The following is a 25,007-nucleotide window of genomic DNA, read 5'->3' on the forward strand; positions in this document are numbered from 1 at the left end:
TTCTGCCCTTGGCTGTTTTCTAGGAATCACCTGTACCCGAACAGGCTGCGTGTTTCACTTCTTGTCGGATCTGGGGTGACGGTGAAGCTCATTTATCTTGTCTTCCTCCTCACGTGCCATATCTCACCTGTTGTCTGAGTTTGTGTCAGTGCGTGTTGTGCGTTCTCAGGCTGTGCTTGGTGCTTAGGTGACAAGAACGTCTTAGAGCAAGGGACTGCCTGCTGCAAAGGACGCTGTGAATGAATCGAGACACGGTTTACTTGTGGGGTTTAAATTTCCTGGGTGTTGGAGGCAATTATGGGGAAACAAGGTCTAAAAAAGCCCCTGGGGATGAGGAAGGTAATAATGAAAGAAATTACTCTATACACATTTAGCAGTTGGTTTAATTTGTAGGTGAATTTTGCATTTTGGGAACTACTAAAGCTATTGTTTGTAGGGATTCCTTGATGAGCTTCTTGTTTTCTGTCAAGTAGAAAGTAAAGTGGATCGGTTTTGCCTTTAATTCTGACTGACTAGAATCTACTTCCTTTTTCTCCCCATTCACGTTAGGGTGGGGATTGGATTAGAAGAGCTGTAGGATCTCTTTATTTCTGATCTTAAATGAATTTTTTCTTTAATTAGTTTTTTTGTTTGTTTTGTTTTGTTTTGTTTTTGGTGAGCTATTACTTTTTCCTTCAATGCACTGTTCTTTGGTTTAGAAAATGGGCTCTATTTGTACCGTGCTTTAAATGTACACAATGGTTCTAAATTGCTACTTTTCGTTAAAGTTAGATACAACATCTTAATTGAAATGTCATCCATAATTGAGGCACAGTCTGAGGCCTGGAGACCCCTCTTGTCACTTCCTTCCAGCCGTGTCTCCTTCTCTGGCCACGTTGCCCCTGGCCACATCTCCTCCCCCCACCACGCCGTGTCATCCCCCCACCTCGTCACCTCTGGTCACATCAACTCCCTCCCGGCCACATCCCCTCTGGCCTCACTGCCTGCCTCCCTCTCTCCCTGGTAGCCTCTGTGACTCCTGCTGTCTACCCTCCCGTGGGTCTGTTCAAGGCTCCTTCCCCGTTTTCCACTCCTGAGTGGGTCTCAGGGCCTGGATGTTTCACAGGATGCAAGTTTCTTCCCTTCCAGCCGCGGGTCTCTGAGCGACAAGTCCAGAGAGGGCACTAAGCTCTCCTTACCCACCTCGAGGTCCCGAGCCCTGACCGCCGACCACCAGGGCTTTTCTGCAGGGTGTGGGGCAGACTCATGCGTGAATTGGACAAAAAAGGTGCTTCCAGGAATCCTTGTTTTAAGTGCACTGGAGCAGAGATGGGGAGAGGGGACCACCGGGTTTGCTTAGAATTTGGCCCTGCTCACAGCCAATGAGGCAACATAAGCACCTCCTAAATGAAGCATTCCACACACTGATTTTACACATGACGGTTGAGATGGCTGGAAAAGGCTTCACACAACGAGTGAGTTTGAGCTGCATTTGAAGGAAGAACAGGTCCCTGTAGGTGGAAATGAAAGATAAGGGTGACCCAAGCCATCAGCAGCAGCGGGGGTGGGGTGGTGCAGACTCCCCATGGATGGTGGGCATGGCTGAAATGCAGGAGAGGGCAGGGGTGCGAAGGAACAGCAGGGCGGCAGTAAAATTCCCCTGCAGAGAGGGGACGTGACTGAGATATTACCACATGTATACAACTGAGAGATGATCTGAGGATGATTTCTGGGAGCCTATGGGAAGAGCACGTGGTCATCATCAGTTCTCGGGATCTCTCTTTATGAAGTGAAAACAGTCATGCCTCGGCCTATCTTGTGAGCTGTTAAGATCAAATCAGATAATCTTCAGCGAGCCTTGTAAATGCTAAAGGTTATGACAGACTGTTCCAGCCCGCTTGTCTCCACCCTCCTTTCCTATTCGGTAACGTGAACCCTGCTGGGTACCTCACTATCTGCCTGGCTTTCTCCTCCATAACGTGAGCCTTGAGTACTTGCTGGGTACCTCGCTGTCCACCTTCCTTCCTCAGTAACGTGAGCCCTGAGTATTTGCTGGGTACCTCGCTGCCTGCCATACAGCTGGCTGTAGAATTGTCAAACGCACTTGGCTGGCACATAAACAGAAGTGCTCGCCAGGCCTTGGGAGGGCTTTCTGACATGTGGGTGCCTTCTGTTCCCTGTTAGGCTGGAGCTGCAGGAGCCCTCCTAGACCAGACAGAGGACCAAGGCTGGGGCCTCGGGGTGGGGGCTGGGGGATCTCCCTGGGTGTATTGTGTGGGTGAGAGCAAACTTCAGTCCCGCTGTGGCATTGGGATTCAGGGTTCCTTCTGGAATGTTTTGAGTGAGAAACAGGAAGTGTGCACAGGTGCGTCTTCTGCGGATTTTATGGTTATCTCTTGGGAGAGCACTGGTGCCTCTGAGCTATGAACCTGCAGAACCACTTCTTCCACTAACGGCCGCCTTTATATAAAGAATGACTTACAAAAGATGCCACTTCAGATGGAGGTATTTGCAGGTGTGGCCTGAAAAATGAACAGAATGACTTTCATCTCAAGGAAAGTACCTTACATTTTTCCCAATGATAGACATTTGAGCTTTCCAGCGAGTATTAAAATATAAAAATCTTGTGTCTACCACTTTCTCATGTGATTAATGATATTGATGCTGTTTGGTTTGGTTTGGTTTGGTTTGGTTTTTTACATATAAAGAAATGTGGAAGCTGCTCATAACTCTGAATCAGTGTTATCTACCCAATGTGTGATTACAAAATCGTGTGCCCAATGTGTGATTACAAAAGCCATTCAAGTGCAAGACGGACCAGTCGACTTAGAAGGAATTGGGGCAGAAAGGTCCAACGAGCAGAGCACAGACTGTGTTGCAGACAGCCTGTACGGAAGTGCCACTTGTTACATTTGGCAGCAGAGAATAACTAAAGTGATCTGAAAACACAGTGAAAATACCGCTTCCTAATTGTATATCAGTATGGGGTTGGACTTTCTTCATAAACTTCAGTCACGGTTCTGCAGCCCACTGAACGCAGATGCAGGCATGAGAATCCTGCTGTCTGAGGTGCAGAGATGTTAGGTGTTTCCACAGTAGTACAAACTGTTGCCACGCTGCTGCTTATTTTGGAAAATGGTTTCTTCTTTAAGACTGTGTTAAGATGTAATGACTTTATCCTTGTAAAAGAAACTAAATTATGTTCTTTTTTTTTTTCTTTTTTTTTTTTTTTTTTTGAGACGGAGTCTTGCTCTGCCACGCAGGCCGGAGTGCGGTGGTGTGACCTCAGCTCACTTCAACCTCTGCCTCCTGAGTTCAAGCGATTCTCCTGCCTCAGCCTCCCTAGTAGCTGGTACTACAGGTGTTCGGCACCATGCCAGGCTAATTTTTGTATTTTAGTAGAGACGGGGTTTCACCATGTTGGCCAGGCCGGTCTCGAACTCCTGACCTCAAGTGATCCACCTGCCTCTGCCTCCCAAAGTGCTGAGATTACAGGCATGAGCAGCCACCACTCCCGGCTTGATGAGAAAGCTTTTTTGTGCTCTTTAATAAAGTGCAAAGGGTTCCTGAGACCCAAAAGTTTGAAAACCACTGGCTTAAACCGACAAAATTGTCCACGATTCTTCAGTGTATCTTCTAATCTGTTGATGGAGAAAGGACGGTAAGGGTTGCTGTACTTTTTGCCTTTCACAACCCAGTGGTGCCGGGACAACTTGGGTATCCACATGGAAAAGGATGGACTGGACCCTTCCTCACCGTACAAGCAAAGCTCAACATGAATCCAACGTAAGGAGCTGACTGAGACCCATTCTGTCAGTCTGCTGGGTACCATAACGGACACCACAGACCGTGTGACTTAGACAATAGCATCTTATTTCCTTTTTCCTGGAGACTGGAAGCCTGGGATCAAGGTGCGGGCAGGGTTGGATTCTCTGGGGCCTCACCCCATGCTGTGTAGATGGCGTCTTCTCTGTGTCTTCACAGGTTTCTCTTATGTGCATGGAGCACTAAGGACTGTGTCTAAATTATCTTAAAAGAACACCAGTCATACTGGATCAGGCCCTACTTTTAAGATCTTATGGGACCTAAATTACCAAGCTAAGGCCCTGTATCTAAATACAGTGACATTTTAAGTTTCTGGGGTTGTGACTTTAACATGGGAATCTTGGGGGGCGGGGAATGGGACAGTTCAGCCCATGACACCTTCAGGGGAGAATCCTCGAGAAACTGTTAGGTTGGATTAGGCAATGTTTCCTTGGCTGAGACGTCTAAAGCTGTAACAAGCAACTGAAGGGAAAAAGACGGTATCAAAATTAAAAATGTTCATTTCAGAGGATACTATTAAAGTAAAAAGACAACCCACAGAACAGGATACATTATCACGATAAGGACCTGATATCAAGAATATATTTTAAAGCTCTTAATAAAAATCCAATTTAAAAATGGAAAAAGGATTTGAATAGACATTCTCCAGAGAAAGACATATAAATGCCTTAAAAAGCACATGAGGGCCGGGCGCGGTGGCTCAAGCCTGTAATCCCAGCACTTTGGGATGCCGAGACGGGCGGATCACGAGGTCAGGAGATCGAGACCATCCTGGCTAACCCGGTGAAACCCCGTCTCTAGTAAAAAAAAAAATACAAAAAAATAGCCGGGCGAGGTGGCGAGCGTCTGTAGTCCCAGCTACTCGGGAGGCTGAGGCAGGAGAATGGCGTACACCCGGGAGGCGGAGCTTGCAGTGAGCCGAGATCCGGCCACTGCACTCCAGGCTGGGCGACAGCGCGAGACTCCGTCTCAAAAAAAAAAAAAAAAAAAAAAAAAAAGTTTAGCAGAATTCGTCATCTTAGAAATGGAAATCAAAACCACTGAGATACCACTTCACAACCACTGGATGGGTAAAATCCCAGTATTGGACAGTGACTTGGTGGTGAATTTGGGAAAACTGAAATCTTGATATATTGCTAGTGGGAAGGGAAGTAAAATGGTACAGTTGATTTGGAAAAGTCTGGCAGTTCCTCAGAAAAGTTATGCATGAAATCACCATACGACCCAGGAATTTCACTCCTAGGCATATGCCCAAGAAAATTGAAAACATTTTTACAAAAAAAAAATCTTATGCAAGAATCTTCATAGCAGCATTATTTGTAGTAGTAGAAACAGTCCAGGTGTCTGTCAACAGGTCACTCATTGTGAGATTCCACTCACCTTGGACGTGAAAGATGTCAGCACCGAAGGTCACGCCAAAGGTCATGCACTGTACGATTCTTCTCACAACAGATGTCCAGAATGGGCAAATCCAGAGAAACGGAAGTCGGCTGGCGATTGCCAGGTGCTGGCGGAAGGAAGGAGCAGGTGCTGACTCTTAATGGGTTCAAGGTTTCTTTGGCCCATGGTGAAAAAGTCCCAGAATTACATACTAGTGGTTGATGTGCAGCTTTGAGAATGTGCTAAAAAGACTGAATTGTATCCTTTAATATTGGGGCTTTTATGGTTTGTAAATTCCTTTCAATTTAAAAAGGAACTCAAGAACTTCTTTGGTGTTGATATTTAGATGGTGAAAGAGACAGTATCCAAAACAAGTTACTATGTAACTCACGTCGACAGAGTTAAACTTCATTTTCTGAGGATCTTAAAGGAAGTGTGTGAGCCTAGGAGACACAACGATCCTACACTAGATGTTACACCCCATCTTACTGATTTCTATCTCACAGAACCATATTCAGGGAAAACCGACATGTAAACGTGAGCTGAATGCTATGCAGAGGCACACTCCTCTTACCCGGATGATCTTTAGTGGCACAGTAAGAGATGAGGTCATAGCAACGTTAGTTTAGTTAAATTTCTATGGCAACAGAAATTTGGCACATCTGATGAGTTAGATCTCTCTGCACAGCTCCTAATGGGGTTGCCCATTTCTGTATGGTGTCTGTGTATATTCTCGCTGTGGAAATAAGTGATAGCACCTGCACAAACACTTGTCCGGAAACGTGCACGAAGCTGGTGAAGGCAGAGGACAGGCAACAGGGAAGCATGGCTCAGCCCTGGCAAAGAAGACCGTTATTCCGAACGCAGAAGATTCAGGAACACAGTCGTTGGGAAGATTGGTGATGTCCGTGGATCTCACTGCTGTTGTGTTGTATCTGTGCAGCGAGTTACCGGAGCTGTCAGAACCGCACGTGTTGGTATTGGTATCATCACTCAATGCTTCTGACTTTTCCTGGTGCTGAGGATGACTGCATGTGGCGGAAGCAAAGTACTGACCTAGCACAGATCATCAGATCCCAGTTCTTTTTTATGAAGGGGGGCAGGATTAGAACCACCCCCCCACACTCCCCAATCCTATAAGAACTGGGATCTGATGATCTGTGCTGTTGAGAGAGACAGGGTTAGAACGCCCCACTCCCCAATCCCATTGTTGAAAATAATAATTGGCTTGAGAGGGTTTTTTCTCCTAAGGTTGAAGCTGTGCTCTTCTGGAGCCTGGGCTGTCAGCCATGGTGGCTGGGGAATGCTGGGGCTGCGGTCGTCCGGCCGCTGGTGGGTCCTGCCTCTTTGACACCGTTCATTTCTGAAGCTTGCTTTCCCCGGTGTTGGAAGTAGCAGCACTGGAAGAATGGCCGCCTTCCTACAGTGAAGCTCTGGCAGAAGAGGAGAAGACACGGAGCGTCTGTTCAAGGACGTGATGTTCTGGGCACCGCACCATGCGTTCTGCTTCTCAGCGGTGCCTCTTGGTTGATGTTACCATCACCTGGCATTTCCCAGGAGGTAACTCGCAGATGTCACACTGATGGAAAGCCGCAGCAGCGCGGTTCACGTCCAGGGCCAGCTGGAGCACATCAGCAAGGTCAGGCTGGATACATGTGCTTGCTGACAGGAAAATGACAGGAAATATGTCATTTCAGGGAAATGACAGGAAATGTGCTTGCTGACAGGAAAATGACAGGAAGACGACAGGAAAGAGGCCCATGAGGAGAGGAACCAGTGGATTCAAGGCGGGGAACTGAAGGAGCGAGTCATCACAGGGTGGGAGGCTCAGGAGACAGCAGGCAAGTGGGATGTGGCCTCAGGGTGCTGCTGGGTTGGTGAGGGGCCTTCTGTGACTTTTCTAAGAGTGCAGTCAATTGTAGGGGTGGGTGCCGGCTCCCGGCTCCCGCACATAAGGGCCAAGCGTCTTGCAGGAGACCAACGTGTGCACTGGGAGTTCCTAGTTGCGTGTCCCAGCATGCGGCCCAGAGGCCCCTGACAAAGCTCAGTGCACCAGGGACACAGTGGACTTTTGGTTCCTGACCCAACGAGGAAGTGAGGGAGTGAGTGAGGGCCGAGACACAGATGCAAGGATGCACAGGATGGGGTGCAGTCAGGTGGAGAGTCATGCTGTGGGGTCCGGGAGAGATGGGTTCGAGAATAAGTGGGACAGGGTTGCAGTCAAGTGGAGAGTCATGCTGCTGGGGTCTGGGAAATGTGTTGTGTTTGCTTCTATGTGAACAGCGGGACCTGAGCATGTCTGTGCTTTGACGTTTAATCTGTACACTATCCTTGGCAGGGTGTGTATCTCTGTGGCAGAGGACACCCCGGCCACAGTGGATGTCAGTGGCGGTGGCTGGACTCACGGTCCGTGAATGTTGCATGATCGAACGCGTTTGGTACATTCTCAGCTCCTGCCCAGGTGCCTCCCGAGTATCCGGTGCTGTGGCTCCCCACACCCTTCCCATCTGTGTGTAGCATGACCACCATCTTCCTACCATGTGTTTGTGCTACCACGGCTGCCATGTCTAACGGGCGCTTTGCTTTCCAGCTACTTTCCTATAACCAAACCCTTGAACGACTTTGCCTGCGTTTCAGAGATGATTAGGGTATTAGTCTTTCAATTGCTCTGAGGATTTCCAAAAGCAAATGCAACTTACAGGGTGCAAGATATTGGAAATGACAGTAATTATAGATGAGTTTTCTCAGTGTGTTGATTGCGGTAAAATTACATAGCACTCTATTTTTAAGTGTATGGTTTGGAGGCATTAAGTGTGTTCACACTGTGGTGCCACGATCACCGCCATCCATCTCCAGAACTTCCTGGTCTCCCCACGCTTGAAACTCGGTCTACCCAACACCAGCTCTCCTCCCGCCCCAGCTCTGGGAAGCACTACAGGTTGCTTACAAAATAGGCTTTTTCAGTAAGAGAAGGGGCAAGGAAAAGAGCTCTAAAGACTGTCTTGAGATTTGAGGAAGTGTTTTAGGTTTTGTTGTCTGGTTCCCGGTGTAAAGGAACTATTGAAGACGTGGGAAGGTGAAGGTCTGTGATCTCAGGAAGTGCTGGGCTGGGCAGCTTTCCCACTGTGACGGGGGCACTTGCCCTCAAACCCGCCTGAGATAATCGCGTGAGGATGGTGCTGCATTGTGACAGCTCTGAACTTGATCTCCTTGAACGTTGCCAAGTACATAAGCTTTGGCGGTTACCGTCTAGTGTCTGCGGGAGACCTAGAATTTGAACATTGTTGACTTTAGAACACTCTCATTTTTATAACACTCTACCTGTTCTCAACAATAGGAAATATGCTGTGTCCTTTTTTTTAATGCCTTAATATTCTGTGTTGTGGTGGCAGTAGTTGCAGGGGACGCTACTTCTGGTTCATGGTCATCGCCAAACACAAGCTTCAGGAAACCGTGTGAAAAATAAAGGGGAAAGTGCTTTTCTGCAAAGGGCTTTTTTGAACATCCTGTTTTTTTCTGGAATATCTGTTGTGGTGTAAAACGTTTTCATATTTAGGGGTTTGTAACGTGTTTTATACTGGTTAGCTTTGAAACCCCATGTTTTTGCATGTCATGGGGCTGCTTTATCCTGTTATTCTATGATATAGCAGGTTGGCAAAACTATTGGTTAATTCACTTTAAAAACCAAAGCAGCTTACAGATTGAGTGTGATTCTTGTAAGAATTTAATTGTAAAATTGATTTGTGTTCAACAAGCTTACTGGAATGGCTAGATCCGTGGACAAAAAGATAAGAACATGTCAAGTCTCTGGGCCAGGAAGGACTTCCAAATAATACAAGTGATACACATTAATTTCTTAACAAAAGATTAGATTTAGTACATAACTGTTTAAAACCTCCATATTTTCTATTATAGCCATTCCACAGTGCCCATGGGGGTGGGCTGCAGGACTGCCTATGGAATCCAAGGTCTTTGGGTGTTGAGGTCCCTGCAATAAAATGGCATCGTGTTTGCATATGACATATGCACATCCTCCTGCAGACAGTCATGTCAGGGTTGCTCGTAACAGCTATACCATGGACATACCATGCGAGTAGTTGTTTAATGAATAATAAAGTCTGAATGCTTAGTACAAACACATTAAAAATATGTTGATCTATGGTTGGTTGAATCCACAGGCCTGGAACCCCGGGAGAGAGTACAAACTCTAGAAGCAAAACGAACAAAGCACTTGAGGTCAGCAGTGACGGGTGTGGGATCACACTGAATCTCATGTGTTTTGCTGTCTGTGTCACTGTGTCCCGTGTAAACGGGAATCATTTGTAGCTTAAGGTAAAATAGGTAACAGGAAACACTACAGAGTGGGCACGAAGGCGCGCCCCTCATTACCCCGCGTTACAGCCAAGCGTCTGCCTCCTAGGGAAGGATTTGTTCTGTGGGGAGACTAGATGTTGATGATTTCCGGATGTGTGAAGGGAAACTCCCTCCGAGAAGCGTGGCTTTGGCCGGAGCACATCAGACGAGAGTTAGCGTGGCATGGAGTTTCCACAGTGGCCCTCAGGCCTGCTGCTTCTCTCCTCTCCCCACCCCTGGCCCTGACTCTTACCAAGGGAGGCAAGTTCAGCTCCAGCTGAGCCCCGCACAGGGCTGTGGGTCTCTAGGGCAGGTGCCCACCTTCGCCTGAACAGGCTGTGTCAGAGGAGGGTCTGGCTGTACTTGAGCTGTGAGAGATGCTCTCAGAGATCCAGCATCCTGAAAACCCAGGTGCTGAAGGTTCCTCCTCTTCCACCATCCTGCGGGGAAGGGGGTCTTATCCTGCTTCCCCTCAACCCGAGCTGACTTCTTGTCTGTTCTGTACACCTAGGTTTTCAGAACAGTTATTGTTAATCATCTAGCAGACAAACAACCATAAGGTGACAGCCTGGGAGGGTAGACGGCGCTGGAAGGTAGTTTCCTGAATAACAGCGTTCAGTTTCCTGTTTTGCCATCATTTGACCCAAGGCCCCAAGATAATTGAAATATTGTCAGCCAAACACCGATTTTTTAATCTGAGTTTTTTTTTTCTTTTTAAGTTATGGGTGCAAACTTATAACCAGGGACCTGACAAAAGAGAAGGATTTATTTGCAAAGTGAATGTCGGGGATGGTTGGCATTTGCCAACTCTGACTAGCAGGGACCCAGGCTGCTTCCGTTCTGCCGCCCGACTCCTGATCCTCCAGCTCCTGCCCCTGTTCCCACCAGCAGGAAGAGGAGCGGGAAGGTGCCTTTTCCCCTTTAAGGGGGTGAGGTGAGAGTTGCACCTGCCACTTAGCTAGTCCCTGGGGTGATTCTCCAGCATGGGTGGGAGTTGGGTTTGGAGGCCTGAGCCTCGTGAAGCTGGGGTTGCTGTTCCCTGAGCAGCAGGAAACTGGACTCTGGGAAGTGGGGTCAGAGGGTAGCATCCTCAGGAGGGGCCTCTCGTCCCATTTGACATCTTCACTGCAAAAGGGGGTGTGGGCTTCATGGTCCATTGACAAATAGAACGTTACTTTTTTTTTTTAAGCACATAGAACCCTAATTCCTTGGCTTTTACTAAAGTGGCATTTTGTAATTCCACGTGATTTCATTGATATACTCGCAGGAGAGAATGCTTCCTGTAAACCAGAAGGATCTCTGCGACACTCCTCGGTCCATAGGGTTCATTTTCCCAAGGTTATAGACACAGCCTTAGGAGGGCTTGAGGACACACTGCGGCAGCCTCAGGAGGTCCTGGACATGTGTCCAAGGTGTTTGGGGCACAACTTGGTCTTACACATTTTAGGGAGACGTGAGACATCAATACATGTGAGACGTACGTTGGTTCAGTCTAGGAAGGATGGACGGCTCGAAGCGGGGAGGGATTTCCAGGTCACAGGTAGATCAGACAAATGCATTTCTGGTGCATCTTTCCAGAGGAAGCAGTCAGATCCGCATTTATCTCCGTGTGCAGATGGGGACTTTGAGTTCTGTCCTCTGTCCATGAGGAATTTCCTTGTGGATCGGTTGTGAGGGAGGTACGTGGCTTTTCCCCCCACCCCCAGTAGCTGTCTCTGTTAGGAAGAGCATGGGAGGCAGGTTTGGTCTAAGCTCTTCCTCACCTTGACGTCCCTTTACCTTAGTGATTTTGGGGTCCTGAGATGTATTTTCAACTTCATGTTTCTGAATACACTGGCACTCTAAACAGTGTTGTAGGAGGCATCTAACTTACTTAGAAGAAGAATCTATTTGGAAACACTTGAGCACCTTCGTCCTTGAGAGAACCAAGCCTTTGTTTAGTTTGCTTTGCCCCGAGGCTGTTACGCTGTCCCGGGCTGTGCGGCCTTAGAAAGCTGTGCCCCTGTGAGCTACTGCCTGTGGAATCTGGTGACTTTGAAGTTAATCCAGCAGCTACATATTTTGGAAAGCAGATTCCCTCTTAAAGTGTTGGTGATTATGATTCTAGCACTAGGATTTCAGTGTGTATTTTCCACCTTCTTACTTTGTCTCCTTATACACTGAGATGCTGCTGCATTTGCTCTTAGGCTTCACTGAGGGAGGGTCAGTTCTGAACCTTTCTTAGATATTGACCTTGAACGGACAGAATCGAGATTCAGGAAAACTCGAGCTGTGAGAGTGTGCTGATATCTATGTAAGTGGGGTTCATGTGTCAAACTCAGGTTTAAGAAAAACCAATTCTAGGCTGGGCATAGTGGCTCACACCTGTCATCCCAGCACCTTGGGAGGCTGAGTTGGGCAGTTCACTTTTGAGCCCAGGAATTCAAGACCAGCCTGGGGAACATAGCAAGACCCTGACTCTACAAAAAATTAAATAGGACAGGTGATGTACACCTGTGGTCCCAGCTACTCGGGAAGCTAAGGCTGGAGGATGACCCAAGCCTGGCAGGTTGAGGCTGCAGTGAACCATGATAGCACCACTGTACTTATGGTGCACTGTGTCTGAGTGACAGAAGAACAACCACCCCCCCACACACAAAGTATCAATTCATGCAGTGGCCAGTTCTGCTGGGACCACCTGTTAAGGCTACTCTGGGCCTCACGGTGTGAGAAGGGTCTGTCCAGCGGTGAGAAGGAGTGGCTTGAAGGCCTAAAAGCCAGTTGCTGTGGTTCAGCATGACTGCGGGTGTGGAGTTGGGGGAACGGCTCTCCATGGCATGAGTGGGTAAACGGATGGGCTTCCAGAACGAGCCCCTGTGACTTTGCCTGGTTTGCATCCGTCCAATACAAATCCACAGGCTCTTACTCTAGCAGCTTCTGCCGGGGCTGATGGACTGGCCTGGGGACAGAGGGTGCCCTCAGAGCCTCATGGTGCCGTCTGGTTTAGGAAGAGCACTTAGTCACCTAGATCTAGGATTTATGACACTACAAGGGGACTCCTCACACTCGGAGCAGCATCCATCTGCATTCTAGACTTGGTTCTAGGCAAAGTATTTTGGAGCCTGTTGGTACCCTGTGTTCTGTTTATGTGTAAAACAAGTTAGAGTTATAACTAGTTAAAACCTATTTTTAAAATTTTGCCACAGAATATGGCAATTGTGGTGGAGCCTGGCCAGAGACCCCCACACTTAGACGCTGCCGTGTGCTGGGGCTGCAGGCGTTGACTGCATCGGCTGTCCCTCCCGGCGTGTCTGTGTTCTTGACACGGGCGCCCATCGAGGCTCGGCCTGTGAGAATCGTGCCACCGTTTGTCTCCGTGTTCCTCTGAGGTTCCGCAGACTTCACGGTCCCATGGCAGAGCGTACGGTATCTGCTTGCATCCTGATTTCCCCAAACCCCAGGACAGGCCAATAGTTCGTTACACACAACTGCAGTGGGCCCCGTGGTGTGGATTTGCGGTGACACAGCCTTTCACCAGCTTGGCCTTCGTCTCCAGAGTTGGCTTTAGGGCGATAGAAGCTTCCTTCAGACTGGGGGGCCCTGAAGCTTTGGTGCTAGGAATTCGGTGACCAGCACGGATGATACCCCATTTCTCTGCATTTGTAGCAATAGTTGTTAACATGACCACGAGATGTACAGAGGAAGGAAAAAGGAGGTTTTATTTTCAGAGTAACACTCTGTGCTTTGGGAAATGTGGTCTTGGGGGAGCTGTAAGCACACGCCCCTCAGGAGGAGAGGAGGCCGCGGCGTTACACGTTCCGGGGTTTGTTGGCTGTGTGTGTTCATCGGGCTCAAGGAATGTCTGAACGTTTACAGGGAAAGTGGGGTTTGTTCATCCGGTTCGTGCAATGTCTGAACACTTATAGGGAAAGTCTAGCACACATGCAGTGAGTTAACCTGTAACATCCCTGTTCGCCTTGGGGCGAGCGTAACATTTGAAATGAGGTGGACTGGGCGTGTCATGTACAAAGGTGAGCTGTTGGGCGCAGACGTTTATGCGCAGCCTCAGTCACAGCCAGGACTGGCTCAGGGTCTGCAGCTTGTGGCGGGAAAGGACATTCACGAGGTCATTCTGTCCAGTTGGGGCTGCCGGCAGGGTCCCGGGGGGGGTTGTCTGGTCAGCCAGCGTCTGGAGTCCACCCAGGTCCCGTGGACAGCGTTCCTCTAAACCAGGCTTCTGATTGTGGAGGAGACTTCATGCTGGTTAACACACTGTACAGGAGTAGTGCCGTGGGGCTTTGGGGTTGACCTTCCCTATGATGCCAGTTACATTTCTCTCCAGATCTCATCATAGCCACAGAGATTGTACCTCGTCTGACAGCTGGGGGTGCCATGTTGATATAGTAATTTATTGCATTAAACTTTTTATTACTATTTTAATAACCTTTTTTTTCCTTTTTCAAGAGATATAGGGTATTGCTGTGTTACTCAAGCCAGTCTTGAACTCCTGGCCTCAAGCAATCCTCCCACCTCGGCCTCCCAAAGTGCTGGGCTTATAGACGTGAGCCAGTGCGCCCAGCCTACAGCCATGTTTTTAAAACTCAGCAGTTTAAAAATCCTACTCCTTTCACCCCCTCAAGCAGGCTGGTTGGCCTTGTGCAAACTGGGGTGTCACGATCTTAGCCTCCCCCTTTTATTTTTCGCTTTGGCCTCAAGTTCTGATGAGAACAGCAGTTACAAAATGGGCATTAGGTGATTCTTCTGTTACTAAAGCCAGAATTCTCACCAGTTGGAGATGTTTGTCCCCAGGATCCCAGAAAGCTGCTTTGAATCAAGCCCGTAGTAAATAAGTAAGGAACTAAACTCTTGGTCCTCTGCTTAGTACCAGGGGAATGGGTTAGTTGCTGATACCCTTTGATCTGTGCTCACGTGCTGCATCTCATCACGGGAAGCAGAGTCGCCCTGTGGAATAAAGCCCGGCTCAAGGTGGCGCGTCGAGACGCTTGGGGCTGTCAGTCCCTTATACAGCGGCAGACTTGGAGACTCAGTATCGCGTGCAGAGCCCAGGCAACCGGAGTGCATCCACCTTAGAGACCACATGGACGGTCGGCAAGGTGGATGTCCGGGCATAGGGCCTTGACAGGCCCACTGCGAGGTGAATTAGGAATTCGTTAGCAAAGAAATCAAACTCGCCTTTGGGTCCCAGCTGCTTGGAAGGCTGAGGCGGGAGGATTGCTTGAGCCAGAAGGTCAAGGCCGCGATGAGCCATGATTGTAATACTGCACTCCGGCCTGGGTGACATAGCGAGACTCCAAGTCAAAAAAAAAAAAAACACAAAAAAACCCCTCAAACCTTACTCTTCATAGCAGGAGGGAGAATTTGTCAAAGTAACTGCAACAAAATCTTAGATGATATAATTTCAGTGGCTAAGTGAGCTGTCCAGCCCACGTGGCTGGCTCACAACGCAACAGAGCCAGGTGCTGCTGCAACTGCGCCCCTCCCCACCCGATCGCTTGTGGACCTTTTCTGTTTTCCCATATCTCCCTTTTGGATACGTAGCTCGCAACTTTATAGCTAAGCATCAGTAAAACAGGTTGTCTATTTTGAAAAGTAACTATTTTGTCTTTTAAGGACAGAAAATGAAGCAGGTGACAATAGCATGGCAACCTGGTGAATAGATTTAGAGGAATATTTAATACTTGGCACCACTCTGATCCCTTCTTCTCTCATGCTTAGTTACAGCTACCGCCTTCTATGACAAAACACTTTCAGCTCTGTGAGTAAGAATTAAACATATTCTAAATCAGAAGTTTTAGTTAAGCAGTATTTTACGTGAATGCCCAGATCCTAAGTGTTCACTGTACTGGTGTGTGGTGTTGAAGAAGGAACGAGGGCTTGGGGCTGCGTTTATGGTGCAGCGTCCGGGTTCCCATATGTGAGATGAGGGCCATGAGACACGGCCTGGAAGGTTCAGACTGTGGGATTGAATGGATCTACCCAGTCCTGGAAAGCCTCAAGTCTAACTTGACTTGGGCTGGTTTTAGGGAGATGCTGGCAGTGCTGTCCTCACAGGTTACCGGGAGGGGCTCTGGCACCGTCCCCGTCAGGTGTCTCATGATCAGCCCAGCTTGCTCATCTCAGAAGCTGCTGGTCGTGTTCTCGTTCCTGTTGTTTGTTGCGTGTTATTTAGGGTTCTGTTCATGTGGGGACCTAGGAAGTTCCACAGTGAGAGGAGAGCCGCTGAGCCGCCTTCCTGCCTGGACGCCAGCCCCACGGAGGACCGTAACTGCTTGAGGTTGGCTTCTGCCCCCGGCCCCACCTGTGGAGGCATTGATGCAGTGGTACTTTCTAAGCTCCTGGGGCACACAGTGCTGTTGTGTGGATCCACAGGCCACTGTGGCGTCCAAGCACGTGCTCCCGGAGGAGAGGAGTCTGCGGGCACTGATAGTGGGAGCTGGCTGAGAGTCCAGCAAGTGAGACTCCCTGTGACGTGCACAGCTGCCATCTGCACAGCCCCTCCTGAGGCCAAGATGGTCGTGCGATAAATGCACAAAGCGCGTCTCCAGCAAAAAGCCGCCAAGTGTCCACATCCAGGATATCCACCACGGTGGCTTTTTGGTGTTAATACGATGAATGTGAGCAGCAGGTGGTCTGCGTCGAGTGTGACTGTGCCACTGCAGTTTTGTTCTCATGTCTTGATGAGCATGAACGGTTCCTGACGAGGGTAGGTAAGGATGCTGTGACCTGAGACTCTGCAGTATTGTAGCTTGAGGAACCAAGGAGTTCTTCTCTGTTGCAAAGCCGTCAGGGAGGATGTTCCAGGCTGGTGACTGCTCCATGAGGTATTCAGAGATCTAGGTTTCTTCCCGACCCCTGCTCTGCATTCCCAGGGACATGGCTGTCCTTGCTGTGGTTGGGACTGGGCGATTTCCATGCTGGCAGGGGAGGCTTAAGGTGAGAGTGGCCCTGATTTACCTAATCTACATAATGACAGGGAGCCTGGGAGTAAAGTGTAGCCATGGCCTTGGAGGATGGATGATGGATGTTGGTGAACGACTGGCTGCACTCACTGCAGCTGGCCCAGGAATGGGGAAGGATGGCTGAGTATGCCATTCAGTGGTACCTGGTTCTTTCAGATTTGACTTCCTTATGGATTTTCTGCTGTAAAGAGGAGAGAGCCTGTGGTTCTAGGCCAAGCATCTCACTCATCTCATAACATCTTGTATCCCTCAGCCAACATTTATGTCAAGTTTTAGAAGTCCTATCAAACTGGCAAGCATTTCTCAATTTGGTTTAACCATTGGATTTTATATCTGTGTCTGCATGTCTATTTTACATCTATGTGGTTATTTGACACTCTGTAGTACCTTTGTAATAGGTTCTATTTGGTGGAAGTTACTTTCAACAAACCCTTGCTGCTACTTGAATTTTCAAGGTTGCAAGTAGAAAGGAGAGAATAAAAACCACATCTTCTCTAATTTTAAAATGTGTTGTTTCTCAAATCACACCAGAAGTACAGATATTACAAATTACAAAAGCAGCCAGAATCAAGGTTAAGAGATTTCTGGGCGATTCTGGCTAATCAGCAGTATTTGCTGAGGTGTGTGCAGCAGAGCAACATGCCAAAAAGCCCGGGACGGGGGAGAGATGGGAGGCCAGGCTGTGACTTCGGAGGTGCTGTTGCCTCAGGGAGAGGAGCTAGATGTAGAGAGGATAAATGGACACAGGTGTGACCACCGCCATCCTTGCCGTGGCACGGAGGTCTTTGTACAGGGGCCTTTGTGAGCTGAGTTAAAAATTGAAACAGAGAGTGCAATGCATTCTTAGTTTTTAAAATAAAATGCTAATAGAGAACGTTTTGTTTGTAAGAATGTAAAATGTTACGTCTTTGCTAAAGAATAATAATTTGCTTCTGAGATCTTTGTGACTGAGATTTGAAATCTTAAGTATGGTTTTTTCTTCCATGTTTTATACATATGCACGTATACACATATATGTAAGGTATATAAAAGGAAAATAAGCATATCTGTATTCACATTTATATACACTTCCATAATGTGTATACTTCCAGTCACACATAGTTCTAAGAGACTATGACTTGACTTGATAACCATGAGAGGGTAATTAAATAATTTATCTGCTCTTAGCCTTGCTTTTGTATGTGAGCAGGGACCCTGTGAAACGCGCCTCCCGCGTTCCAGACCTCACACAGCCCGTGCCAGGTTTTGGAAGCAGGAGTTTGTCTGCGGCCACTTCGGGAAACATGTGGTTGCCAGGATTGCCTAGAGCTCCAGGCTGTCTCCAGTCCCAGCCTCCCCGGGGTACAAGCTGCCCTACCAGGGGCCTGGACATGGACGTTAGGGCCTGGAGCCAGGGACCGCTCCTTGAAGCGGGGGGCTCCCCTCACGGTTGGGCATGAGAACCGAGGATAGGAGGCGGAACCAGCCTCGGGCCAGTGCACGGCCTCGCTGAAGTGCTTGCGGGAAGCCCCAGCTGTACTTTGCTGACCCCATAGACAGCACCACACTCTGTGAGATCCCCCTGGCCCACCCCTCAGGTTCCTAAAATGATGAAGGTTTCCTGAGCTGTGAATTTTTAGGTCTAGGCTAAAAAGTCCTGGGACAGGCTCACAGGGTTCTTTATGTAGAAATGATGAGTGTGCTGGTGACTCAGAGCAGGCACTGCACCCTCACTCCAGGGTCCTTCGTGCCAGGTGGAAACGAGCGTGTGGGTCACCCAGAGTCCCTGCATCCTCACTCCAGTCACTGCTCTTTGGTTTCTTAATTAAAAGCCTAAAAGCCTTGATAATGAAAATGCATTCTCCCCAGAGAGTCGAGTTTCCGGTTATGGAGGCTCACCTGTAAATGCCGTGCCAGGTCAAATATGCTGAGATCTGGGCCAGGTCCCGCTTCCTGCTCACGGCCAAAGCAGGTACTTCATTTGGGAGGTGACCCAGGGGGATATGTGAGAGGCCTGCCGGTCCCCGAGGGATGAATCCGCTGGCCTTCACATTCTGCTCCGGCCTCCATCAGCTCCTTCCTACCTGCAAACTGCCGGCTTTGACGTTGCAATCATTGGAGATATGTTAGGGACTTGGTATGGGTTGATGCCCATAGGACCAGCAGATCGTGAAAAGGTGGGAACCATGGCTGGGAGGGTGGTGACCACGGCCAAACTGAGAACCGTGGTGGGCTGGGAGGTCCATCTTCTGTCTAAAGTGTTTTTTGAAATAAAAAACAGTGTCTCAGGAGCATGAGAGGGGAGGCCACAGACGGGGAGAACGCATCTGTAAAAGACTCATCTGAGAAAGGCTGTTATCCAAACCGTGCAAGGAACTCTCAAAACTCAACAAGAAAATGAACAACCTGATTAAAAATGGACCAAAGACCTGGACAGATACCCCAACAAAGAAGATACACAGATGGCAAATCTACACGTGGAAACATGGCCCGCGTCTTATGTCATAGGGCGAGGCGTCACTGTGCACCCATCGGCCTGGCCAAAACCTGAACTCCGACACCACCACGTGCTGGTGGGTGTGTGGGCATCAGGACCCTCACTCATCGCTGGGGGAAGTGGGGCAGCTCCTGTGGGAGGCAGCGTGGCGGTTTTCCGTGGAACTAAGCTCTCCGACCACAGGAGCAATCACAGTCCTGGCCGTTTACTCGGAGGAGCTGAAAGTTACTTCCATGCGGAAATGTGCACACAGACGTTGACAGCAGCTTTATAATTGCCAAAACTAGAAAGCAACCAAGATGCCCTTCAGCAGGTGAATGGATAAACTGTGGTATGTCAGATACTGGGATATTATTCAGCACTAAAAAGAACTGGACCCCTAAGCCATGAAAAGACACAGAAGGATCATAAACGCATGTTGCTAAGTGAGACTCCAATCTGGAAAGGCTGCCTGCTGTCTGAGTCCAACCACAGCACAGTCTGGAAAAGGCAAAGCTGTGGAAACCAAAACAATCAGCGGCTGTCAGGGGTTGGGGAGGGGAGAGATGAATGGGAGGAGCATAGGGGGTGTGTAGGGTGGGGCAGCAACTCCAGGTGGGGCTTTCATGGGGGATCCATGCCGTTCCACGTCTGTGAAACCCACAGTGAGCAGCAGCAGGCCGAGTCCTCGTGTGAGCTGTGAACTGTGGGTGGTGGTGCCGTGTTGATGCGGGTCTGTCGGTCGTAGAGACATGCTGGTCTGGTGAGGGCAGGAGAATGATGGAGGCTGTGCCTGTGCTGGGAAAGGATATGTGAGGACTCTCTGTACTTTCCTCTTGATTTTGCTATGAACCGAAAACTGCTTTTAAAAACGTCTATTGAAAAGGCAAACAAAAAAGTGCTGGCCAGACAACATCAGTGTGAGGGTGTGGCCTGTGTTCTACGTTCAGAATTTCCCTTTTAGAATACACGTAACTAAATTTTTCAAAGTTAAACCTTTGCATTAAGTAACTCACTACCAAGTTACAGTATCAGCTTGAGCGCTGCCAGGATGGCCAGGATCCTGTATCCTGCCCAGCTTCTCCCCTTACAGGTGCAGTTGATGTCCATGGCCACATCCCAGTAAGCGGCAGGGCTGGAATCAGGAGTCAGGCTTTGAGGGACAGAGAGGAAGTGAGATCTTGTAAGCACGTGGCTGAGGGCGGGCAGGGAGGAGCCCGTGGTACAGGGAGCCGGCAGGGATGACTTTTTGACCAGTTTTCCTTATCGCTGAGGCCTTCTTAGACTTGGGGAGTTGGGAGTCCCCACTCGGGTGCCTCAGAAACCAAAGGCTGCTTGTAATGCTCAAGTTCCAGATGCCTCAGGGGAGGTACCTGGGTTGTTGGGTACAGTTCCGTTATTTGCTGCTCGGTGGGATTTGCCCGCAACATTTCTGATTGTTTTTAAGAGCTGATGTTTGAGCTGCTTAAAATCACATATGGATGTCGATTTATCTATAAAAGCTAAGAATGGAATTTGAGTGCAAAGAGTTGTGAAAATGCTCAAGGTTATGTACTAATGTATCCATTACATTTGTGGAAATATTTGAAAGTGCAGGATTTACATTAAACACTTCTCTTGATTTTTGTAATATCTACCTGTCATTTTCCCATTTGATTAATAGATGTCAGAGGGCTTAAATTTTGAGTGCCTGAATTCACTGAAATTAAAACTTCTTACATCAAATGTAATTGAACTGAATGTAGCAACAGTGCATGCTTTTATAAGTACTGATTAAAAAATATATAAAAACACATATCCATGAACATGCAGATGGGGGCAACATATTAAACCATGGAAGTAGAATTAGTATTGTTTTCTGAGAAGACAAATTTTTAAAAAGCTAAGGGGTCTTATAACTTTCTAGTTTCCAACTTATTTACCCTAAAGTGGAAGATTGACAGCAGCAGAAGAGGAGATCCTGGGCCAGTGCAGGCTCTGGGAGCAGCGGGGTGAGTGCTGGAAGGAGCTGGCTGGAGGCAGAACCAGGGAGGTGCTCAGACAGGCCAGGACGGCCTCAGGGCACGCGGCTCAGTGAGTGAGAAAAGGTTCACATTTCTTGGAGAGCCCTTGACTCTGCCCACGGAAAACCCAAACTCCTTCCAACGGGGATGTGCATCTCATGTAAAAGTTGTTACTCCCAGAAAGAAAACCAGTGGATGTAGAAATTTTACGTATGCAGAAATTACTTCAAATTTGTTTCTAACCTTATCCTTTTTTTCTCCCATCTTAATGTGTGGTGCCTTTCTGCAGGTGACGCACACATCTTAGGAGAGCGCTGTATTTCAGTTGCTGTTGGCTCTGATGTGACTTTGTGGTGTCCGATGTTCTTGTTCTGAGGTTCTGCCCAGAACGTGGCTCCTCCCTGCTGAGCGTTGCTTGTTGAAGGCCCGTGTGGAAACTTTCCCTGTAAGCTCGTTGACCGCAGCAGTCTTGGATAAGAAACCTTTGGACCTCCTGAGACTTCACACAGCCTTCTAACCTTTCTAGTGTGTCCTTTTCATTTTACTGTTCCCCATTAACCCAGATGTTTTCCAGAATGTAAGTAATCTGCTGCATGCAGGGTGGGGGGTGCCCTCCGTTGGCTCTGGGGAGAAGCATCGCTGTTTCTCCGGGTGGAGCTTCCCGCCCACCATGGTGTGCTCCAAGACGCAGCAGGGTTCTTTGGCAGAAATAATCGTCGAAGGCCTGCGTCTCCGTGGCAGGGTGGCTGTGGGTATGCGGCCTCGCGGCCATACCGGCCCCTCCCCATCAATGGCACCACGGAGAGGAGCAGGGGGAGGCCTGGGATCTGTCTCCAGAGTCACAGCTGTGCTTCCGAGACTGCGTCGTCCGTTTGTAACTAGACATGCAGAGAAAGTGTTGGAGATCAGCAGGAGATGGTGTCTGTCCCTAATGAGCTCAGGCGTGCCCTTGAGAGGGTCAGGTTTCTGTGCGGCTGATCTGGACTCAGCCTGGCTGTGGCAGTGCAGGTGACTGCTGGGCTTTGGCAAGGCTGCACCCACTATCTGTCTGAAATGGCCCCCTTCCCTGGCTCGCGATGCCAACTGGGCCCCCAGGCCTGAATTCCCGCCAGGACGGAGGCCCTGTGTATGTGTCGGGGAAGGGGGAGGTGGGGGTCCTACTTTATTGCCTATCCAATGCCACGCGGGGTCAGCACTCAGGAAACATGTGCTGTGTGGGTCAGCGATTGAGTTCAGAAACCTGGAAAATTCAGCAGTGTAGGCTTTGGGCATGACCCATCCAGCCTTGGGGCTCTTTCTTTCTCTGAATTTCCTTCCATGGCATCCTCCTCATCCCAGGGGCCCCTGTTCCCATATGGCTGTTGGCAACTTCACAGGTTCCTCTGCCTCCCCTCCCGGGCCCTGGTGTGGCTGGGGCAGCTAGTAGCTGTGTAGACCCCACAGCCAGTAGATCATTGGTGCCAACGCTTGGGCCTGGTTTACTTGAGTCAAGGACTGCAGTACATGGCTGAGCCCACCCCGAATGCCTGGATCGGAAGGCCTTGGGTTGCAGAGGGGTGGGGGTTGGATATTGAAGGACAACCTGCAAAGCAGAAGGGGAAATGGCTGTGCTGATGGGCAGCTAGAAGAGTCTGTGCACAGCCTGGGACCCAGTGCAGACACAGAGCTGACATGGGCAATGCAGTGACACGGCCACCGTGGAATTGGGCAAAGTTACAGGCTTCAGACTGATATGGAGGGGCTGGTCTAAAACGATCCTCATTTTCCTTTAATCCTAACAATTGCTGGCTTACAGGGTGGGGGAGTGAGATCTGTGGTGGCCGCGAGGAGAGACAGGGATTTTAATTAAACCCCTCTTTCTGGGAGAGGGGAGTAGCCGTTTCTGTAGGGCGGTGAGCATCGTCATCTCAGGCAGCTCAGGCTGCTGTAACGAAACACCATTGACTGAGCGGCTTATGAACAACAGGAATTTGTTTCTCACAGTTCTAGAGGCTGGAAGGCAGGATCAGGGTGCCGCACGGGTGAATTCTGGTGTGGGCTCCTTCCTGGTTGGCACACACCTTCTCTCTGGCCCTGACACAATGGGAGGGTGAGGGATTTGCTGGACCCCTTTCTGAGGCACAAATCCCATTCAAGGGTCTCCAGCCTCGGGAACTCATTACCTCCCAAAGGCCACCTGACAGCATCACATTGAGGCTGAGGATTTCAACCTGTGTTTTGAGGGGCAGGCAGGCAGTTTGTAACCTTCACCCTCTTTGTGTATTTCTGACTCAACATTGAGTCTGCCTTTGGCTCTCCAGTGGACAGAGCCTGTGTGGACACTGAGCAAGGTCAGAGCTGCAAGCATGTACACATCGGGGGCAAGGGAGCTGCCAGGGGTGTGAGAAGGGGGTGTCAGCGTCAATCGGAGCTGCTTTCCTGGCAAATGTACTCATAAGCTATCCTGGCAACATTTGCTTTTCACGAAGAGTCGATGAGGCAGTGGGGGCAGCAGGCGGTGTTGCCAGAAGCTTGGAACTGATGAGCAGCAGAGAAGGGGCAGAGGCCACGACCTTGGGGTAGTCAGCAGTGCCAGGTGTCTGCCCTCCAGGCCTCACGTCTGTGACTGTGTAGAGACCGAGCCGATCGGGGCTTGCCGGCCAGTGTGGCTCTCATGCAGGTGATTATCGCGTTGTGCTTTCTATGTAATGTTCCCTCAACCCCATGCCCACCCCACCAATTTCTGTGCCTAGCAGAAATGATGCTGCGTTTCCTTGATGAAGCCTTGAGTTTCCTGTGGAGATGTAGGAATAGCATGATTTGGCTCACGTCAAAATACTTTGCAGTGAAGCTGCAAGGAAGAGGATTCTAGGCTTCCATTTGACGTTTTCAACAATGCCTGAGTGTTACAGGACCGTCTTGCTTGTTAAAAAGCACCAGATGAAAAAGGCTACTGGTTAATAAAGGAGACTTTTTACATTAGCACAGAGAGGGTGGCTTGAGATAAATTCAGCGTAACGTAGGTGTGTTTGTAAGCCGCCAAAAGGACCATCTCTCTGCTGGCGACACATGTTTTCCGGTATTGGTTTTGTTCTGTAAAAGGATGACTGGCATTCGGCAGAGTCATTCCAGAATTCACCTGGAAGGCGTCCACATGGTGCCTTGTTTTCTCCTGACATTCTGGGCACCACGAGGGATCATTCCTGTCTTCAGCACTAGCAGGAGACTTTTCCTGAACACCTGCTCCTCTTTGGCGTTGTGGGTGTGAAGGGGTCAGAGTGACCCTGTCTTCATGGAGTTTTCAGACACCATGGGGATAGTGTGGCTCGAGTGTCGGGCTCGGGTGGGAGGGAGACTTTCCCCAGAAAACAGCTGCCGATTCCAGGACGGCCCTCGACCCCTCCTCCCTCTGTTCCTCTGCGTCATGTTTGAATTAAGGCTGTTCTATCGTAGCGGGGGTGTCATGTTAACTGGAAGTGTGCTTTTTTACTGGGCAGTAAGTAAATTAATGGTACATTTTCCAAGGACAGCGAGGTTTGATTTGATGAATCCAGTGGGGGAAAGGAGAAGGGGCTTGGCTGTGTGGGGATGTGTGTGATGGGAGCAGAATGGAGTAGCCATGCAGGCTTTTGGGATGGAGGGGCCACGCCCACATTTCCATGGGATCCGTCGCTGTTTGTGCCACTAGACCTGAACCTCTGTCTCTACTTCTAACACCCGTATAGTGAGGAAGCCCCTGATGGGCCTGAGTTGTTACTTCCCATGGCCATCGCTGGGAAATGCCCCAGACGCCTCTCCAGGCTGGTGACGGCCCTGGGGCTGGACACTGGCTTTGTCCTGAGTTGTTTCTTCTTGTGGCCATCGCTGGGAAGTGCCCCGGACACCTCTCCTCGCTGGTGACGGCCCCAGGCCTGGACACTGGGTTCGTCCTGAGCTCTGCGAGGGGCTTGGGCTCCACGTGCAGCAGGCATCTGTGCATCCCTTTGGATGTGAGATGTTGGCGCTCGGCTTGGAAGCCAGCGCAATCTGGGTGTGGTCAGGATCCAGTTCATCCTTTGGAGAGAGAGCACCTGC

The 25,007-nt window shown here is 49.4% G+C and overlaps 1 protein-coding gene across 1 annotated transcript in view; it reads left to right on the forward strand.

The window, feature by feature from the left end:
* Positions 1-25,007, forward strand: part of LOC139361221 (sterile alpha motif domain-containing protein 1-like) — a gene marked incomplete at its 5' end in the record, with an annotated part of 166,327 nt that overhangs the window by 122,494 nt on the left and 18,826 nt on the right. Inside the window, one exon of the mRNA XM_071089746.1 lies at positions 9,363-9,420. Within this exon, the coding sequence (XP_070945847.1) occupies positions 9,363-9,420 (58 nt within the window). The remainder of the gene's footprint in view (positions 1-9,362; positions 9,421-25,007) is intronic.

This window comes from Macaca nemestrina, unplaced genomic scaffold, assembly GCF_043159975.1.
Source record: "Macaca nemestrina isolate mMacNem1 unplaced genomic scaffold, mMacNem.hap1 Scaffold_106, whole genome shotgun sequence".
Lineage (NCBI taxonomy): Eukaryota > Metazoa > Chordata > Mammalia > Primates > Cercopithecidae > Macaca > Macaca nemestrina.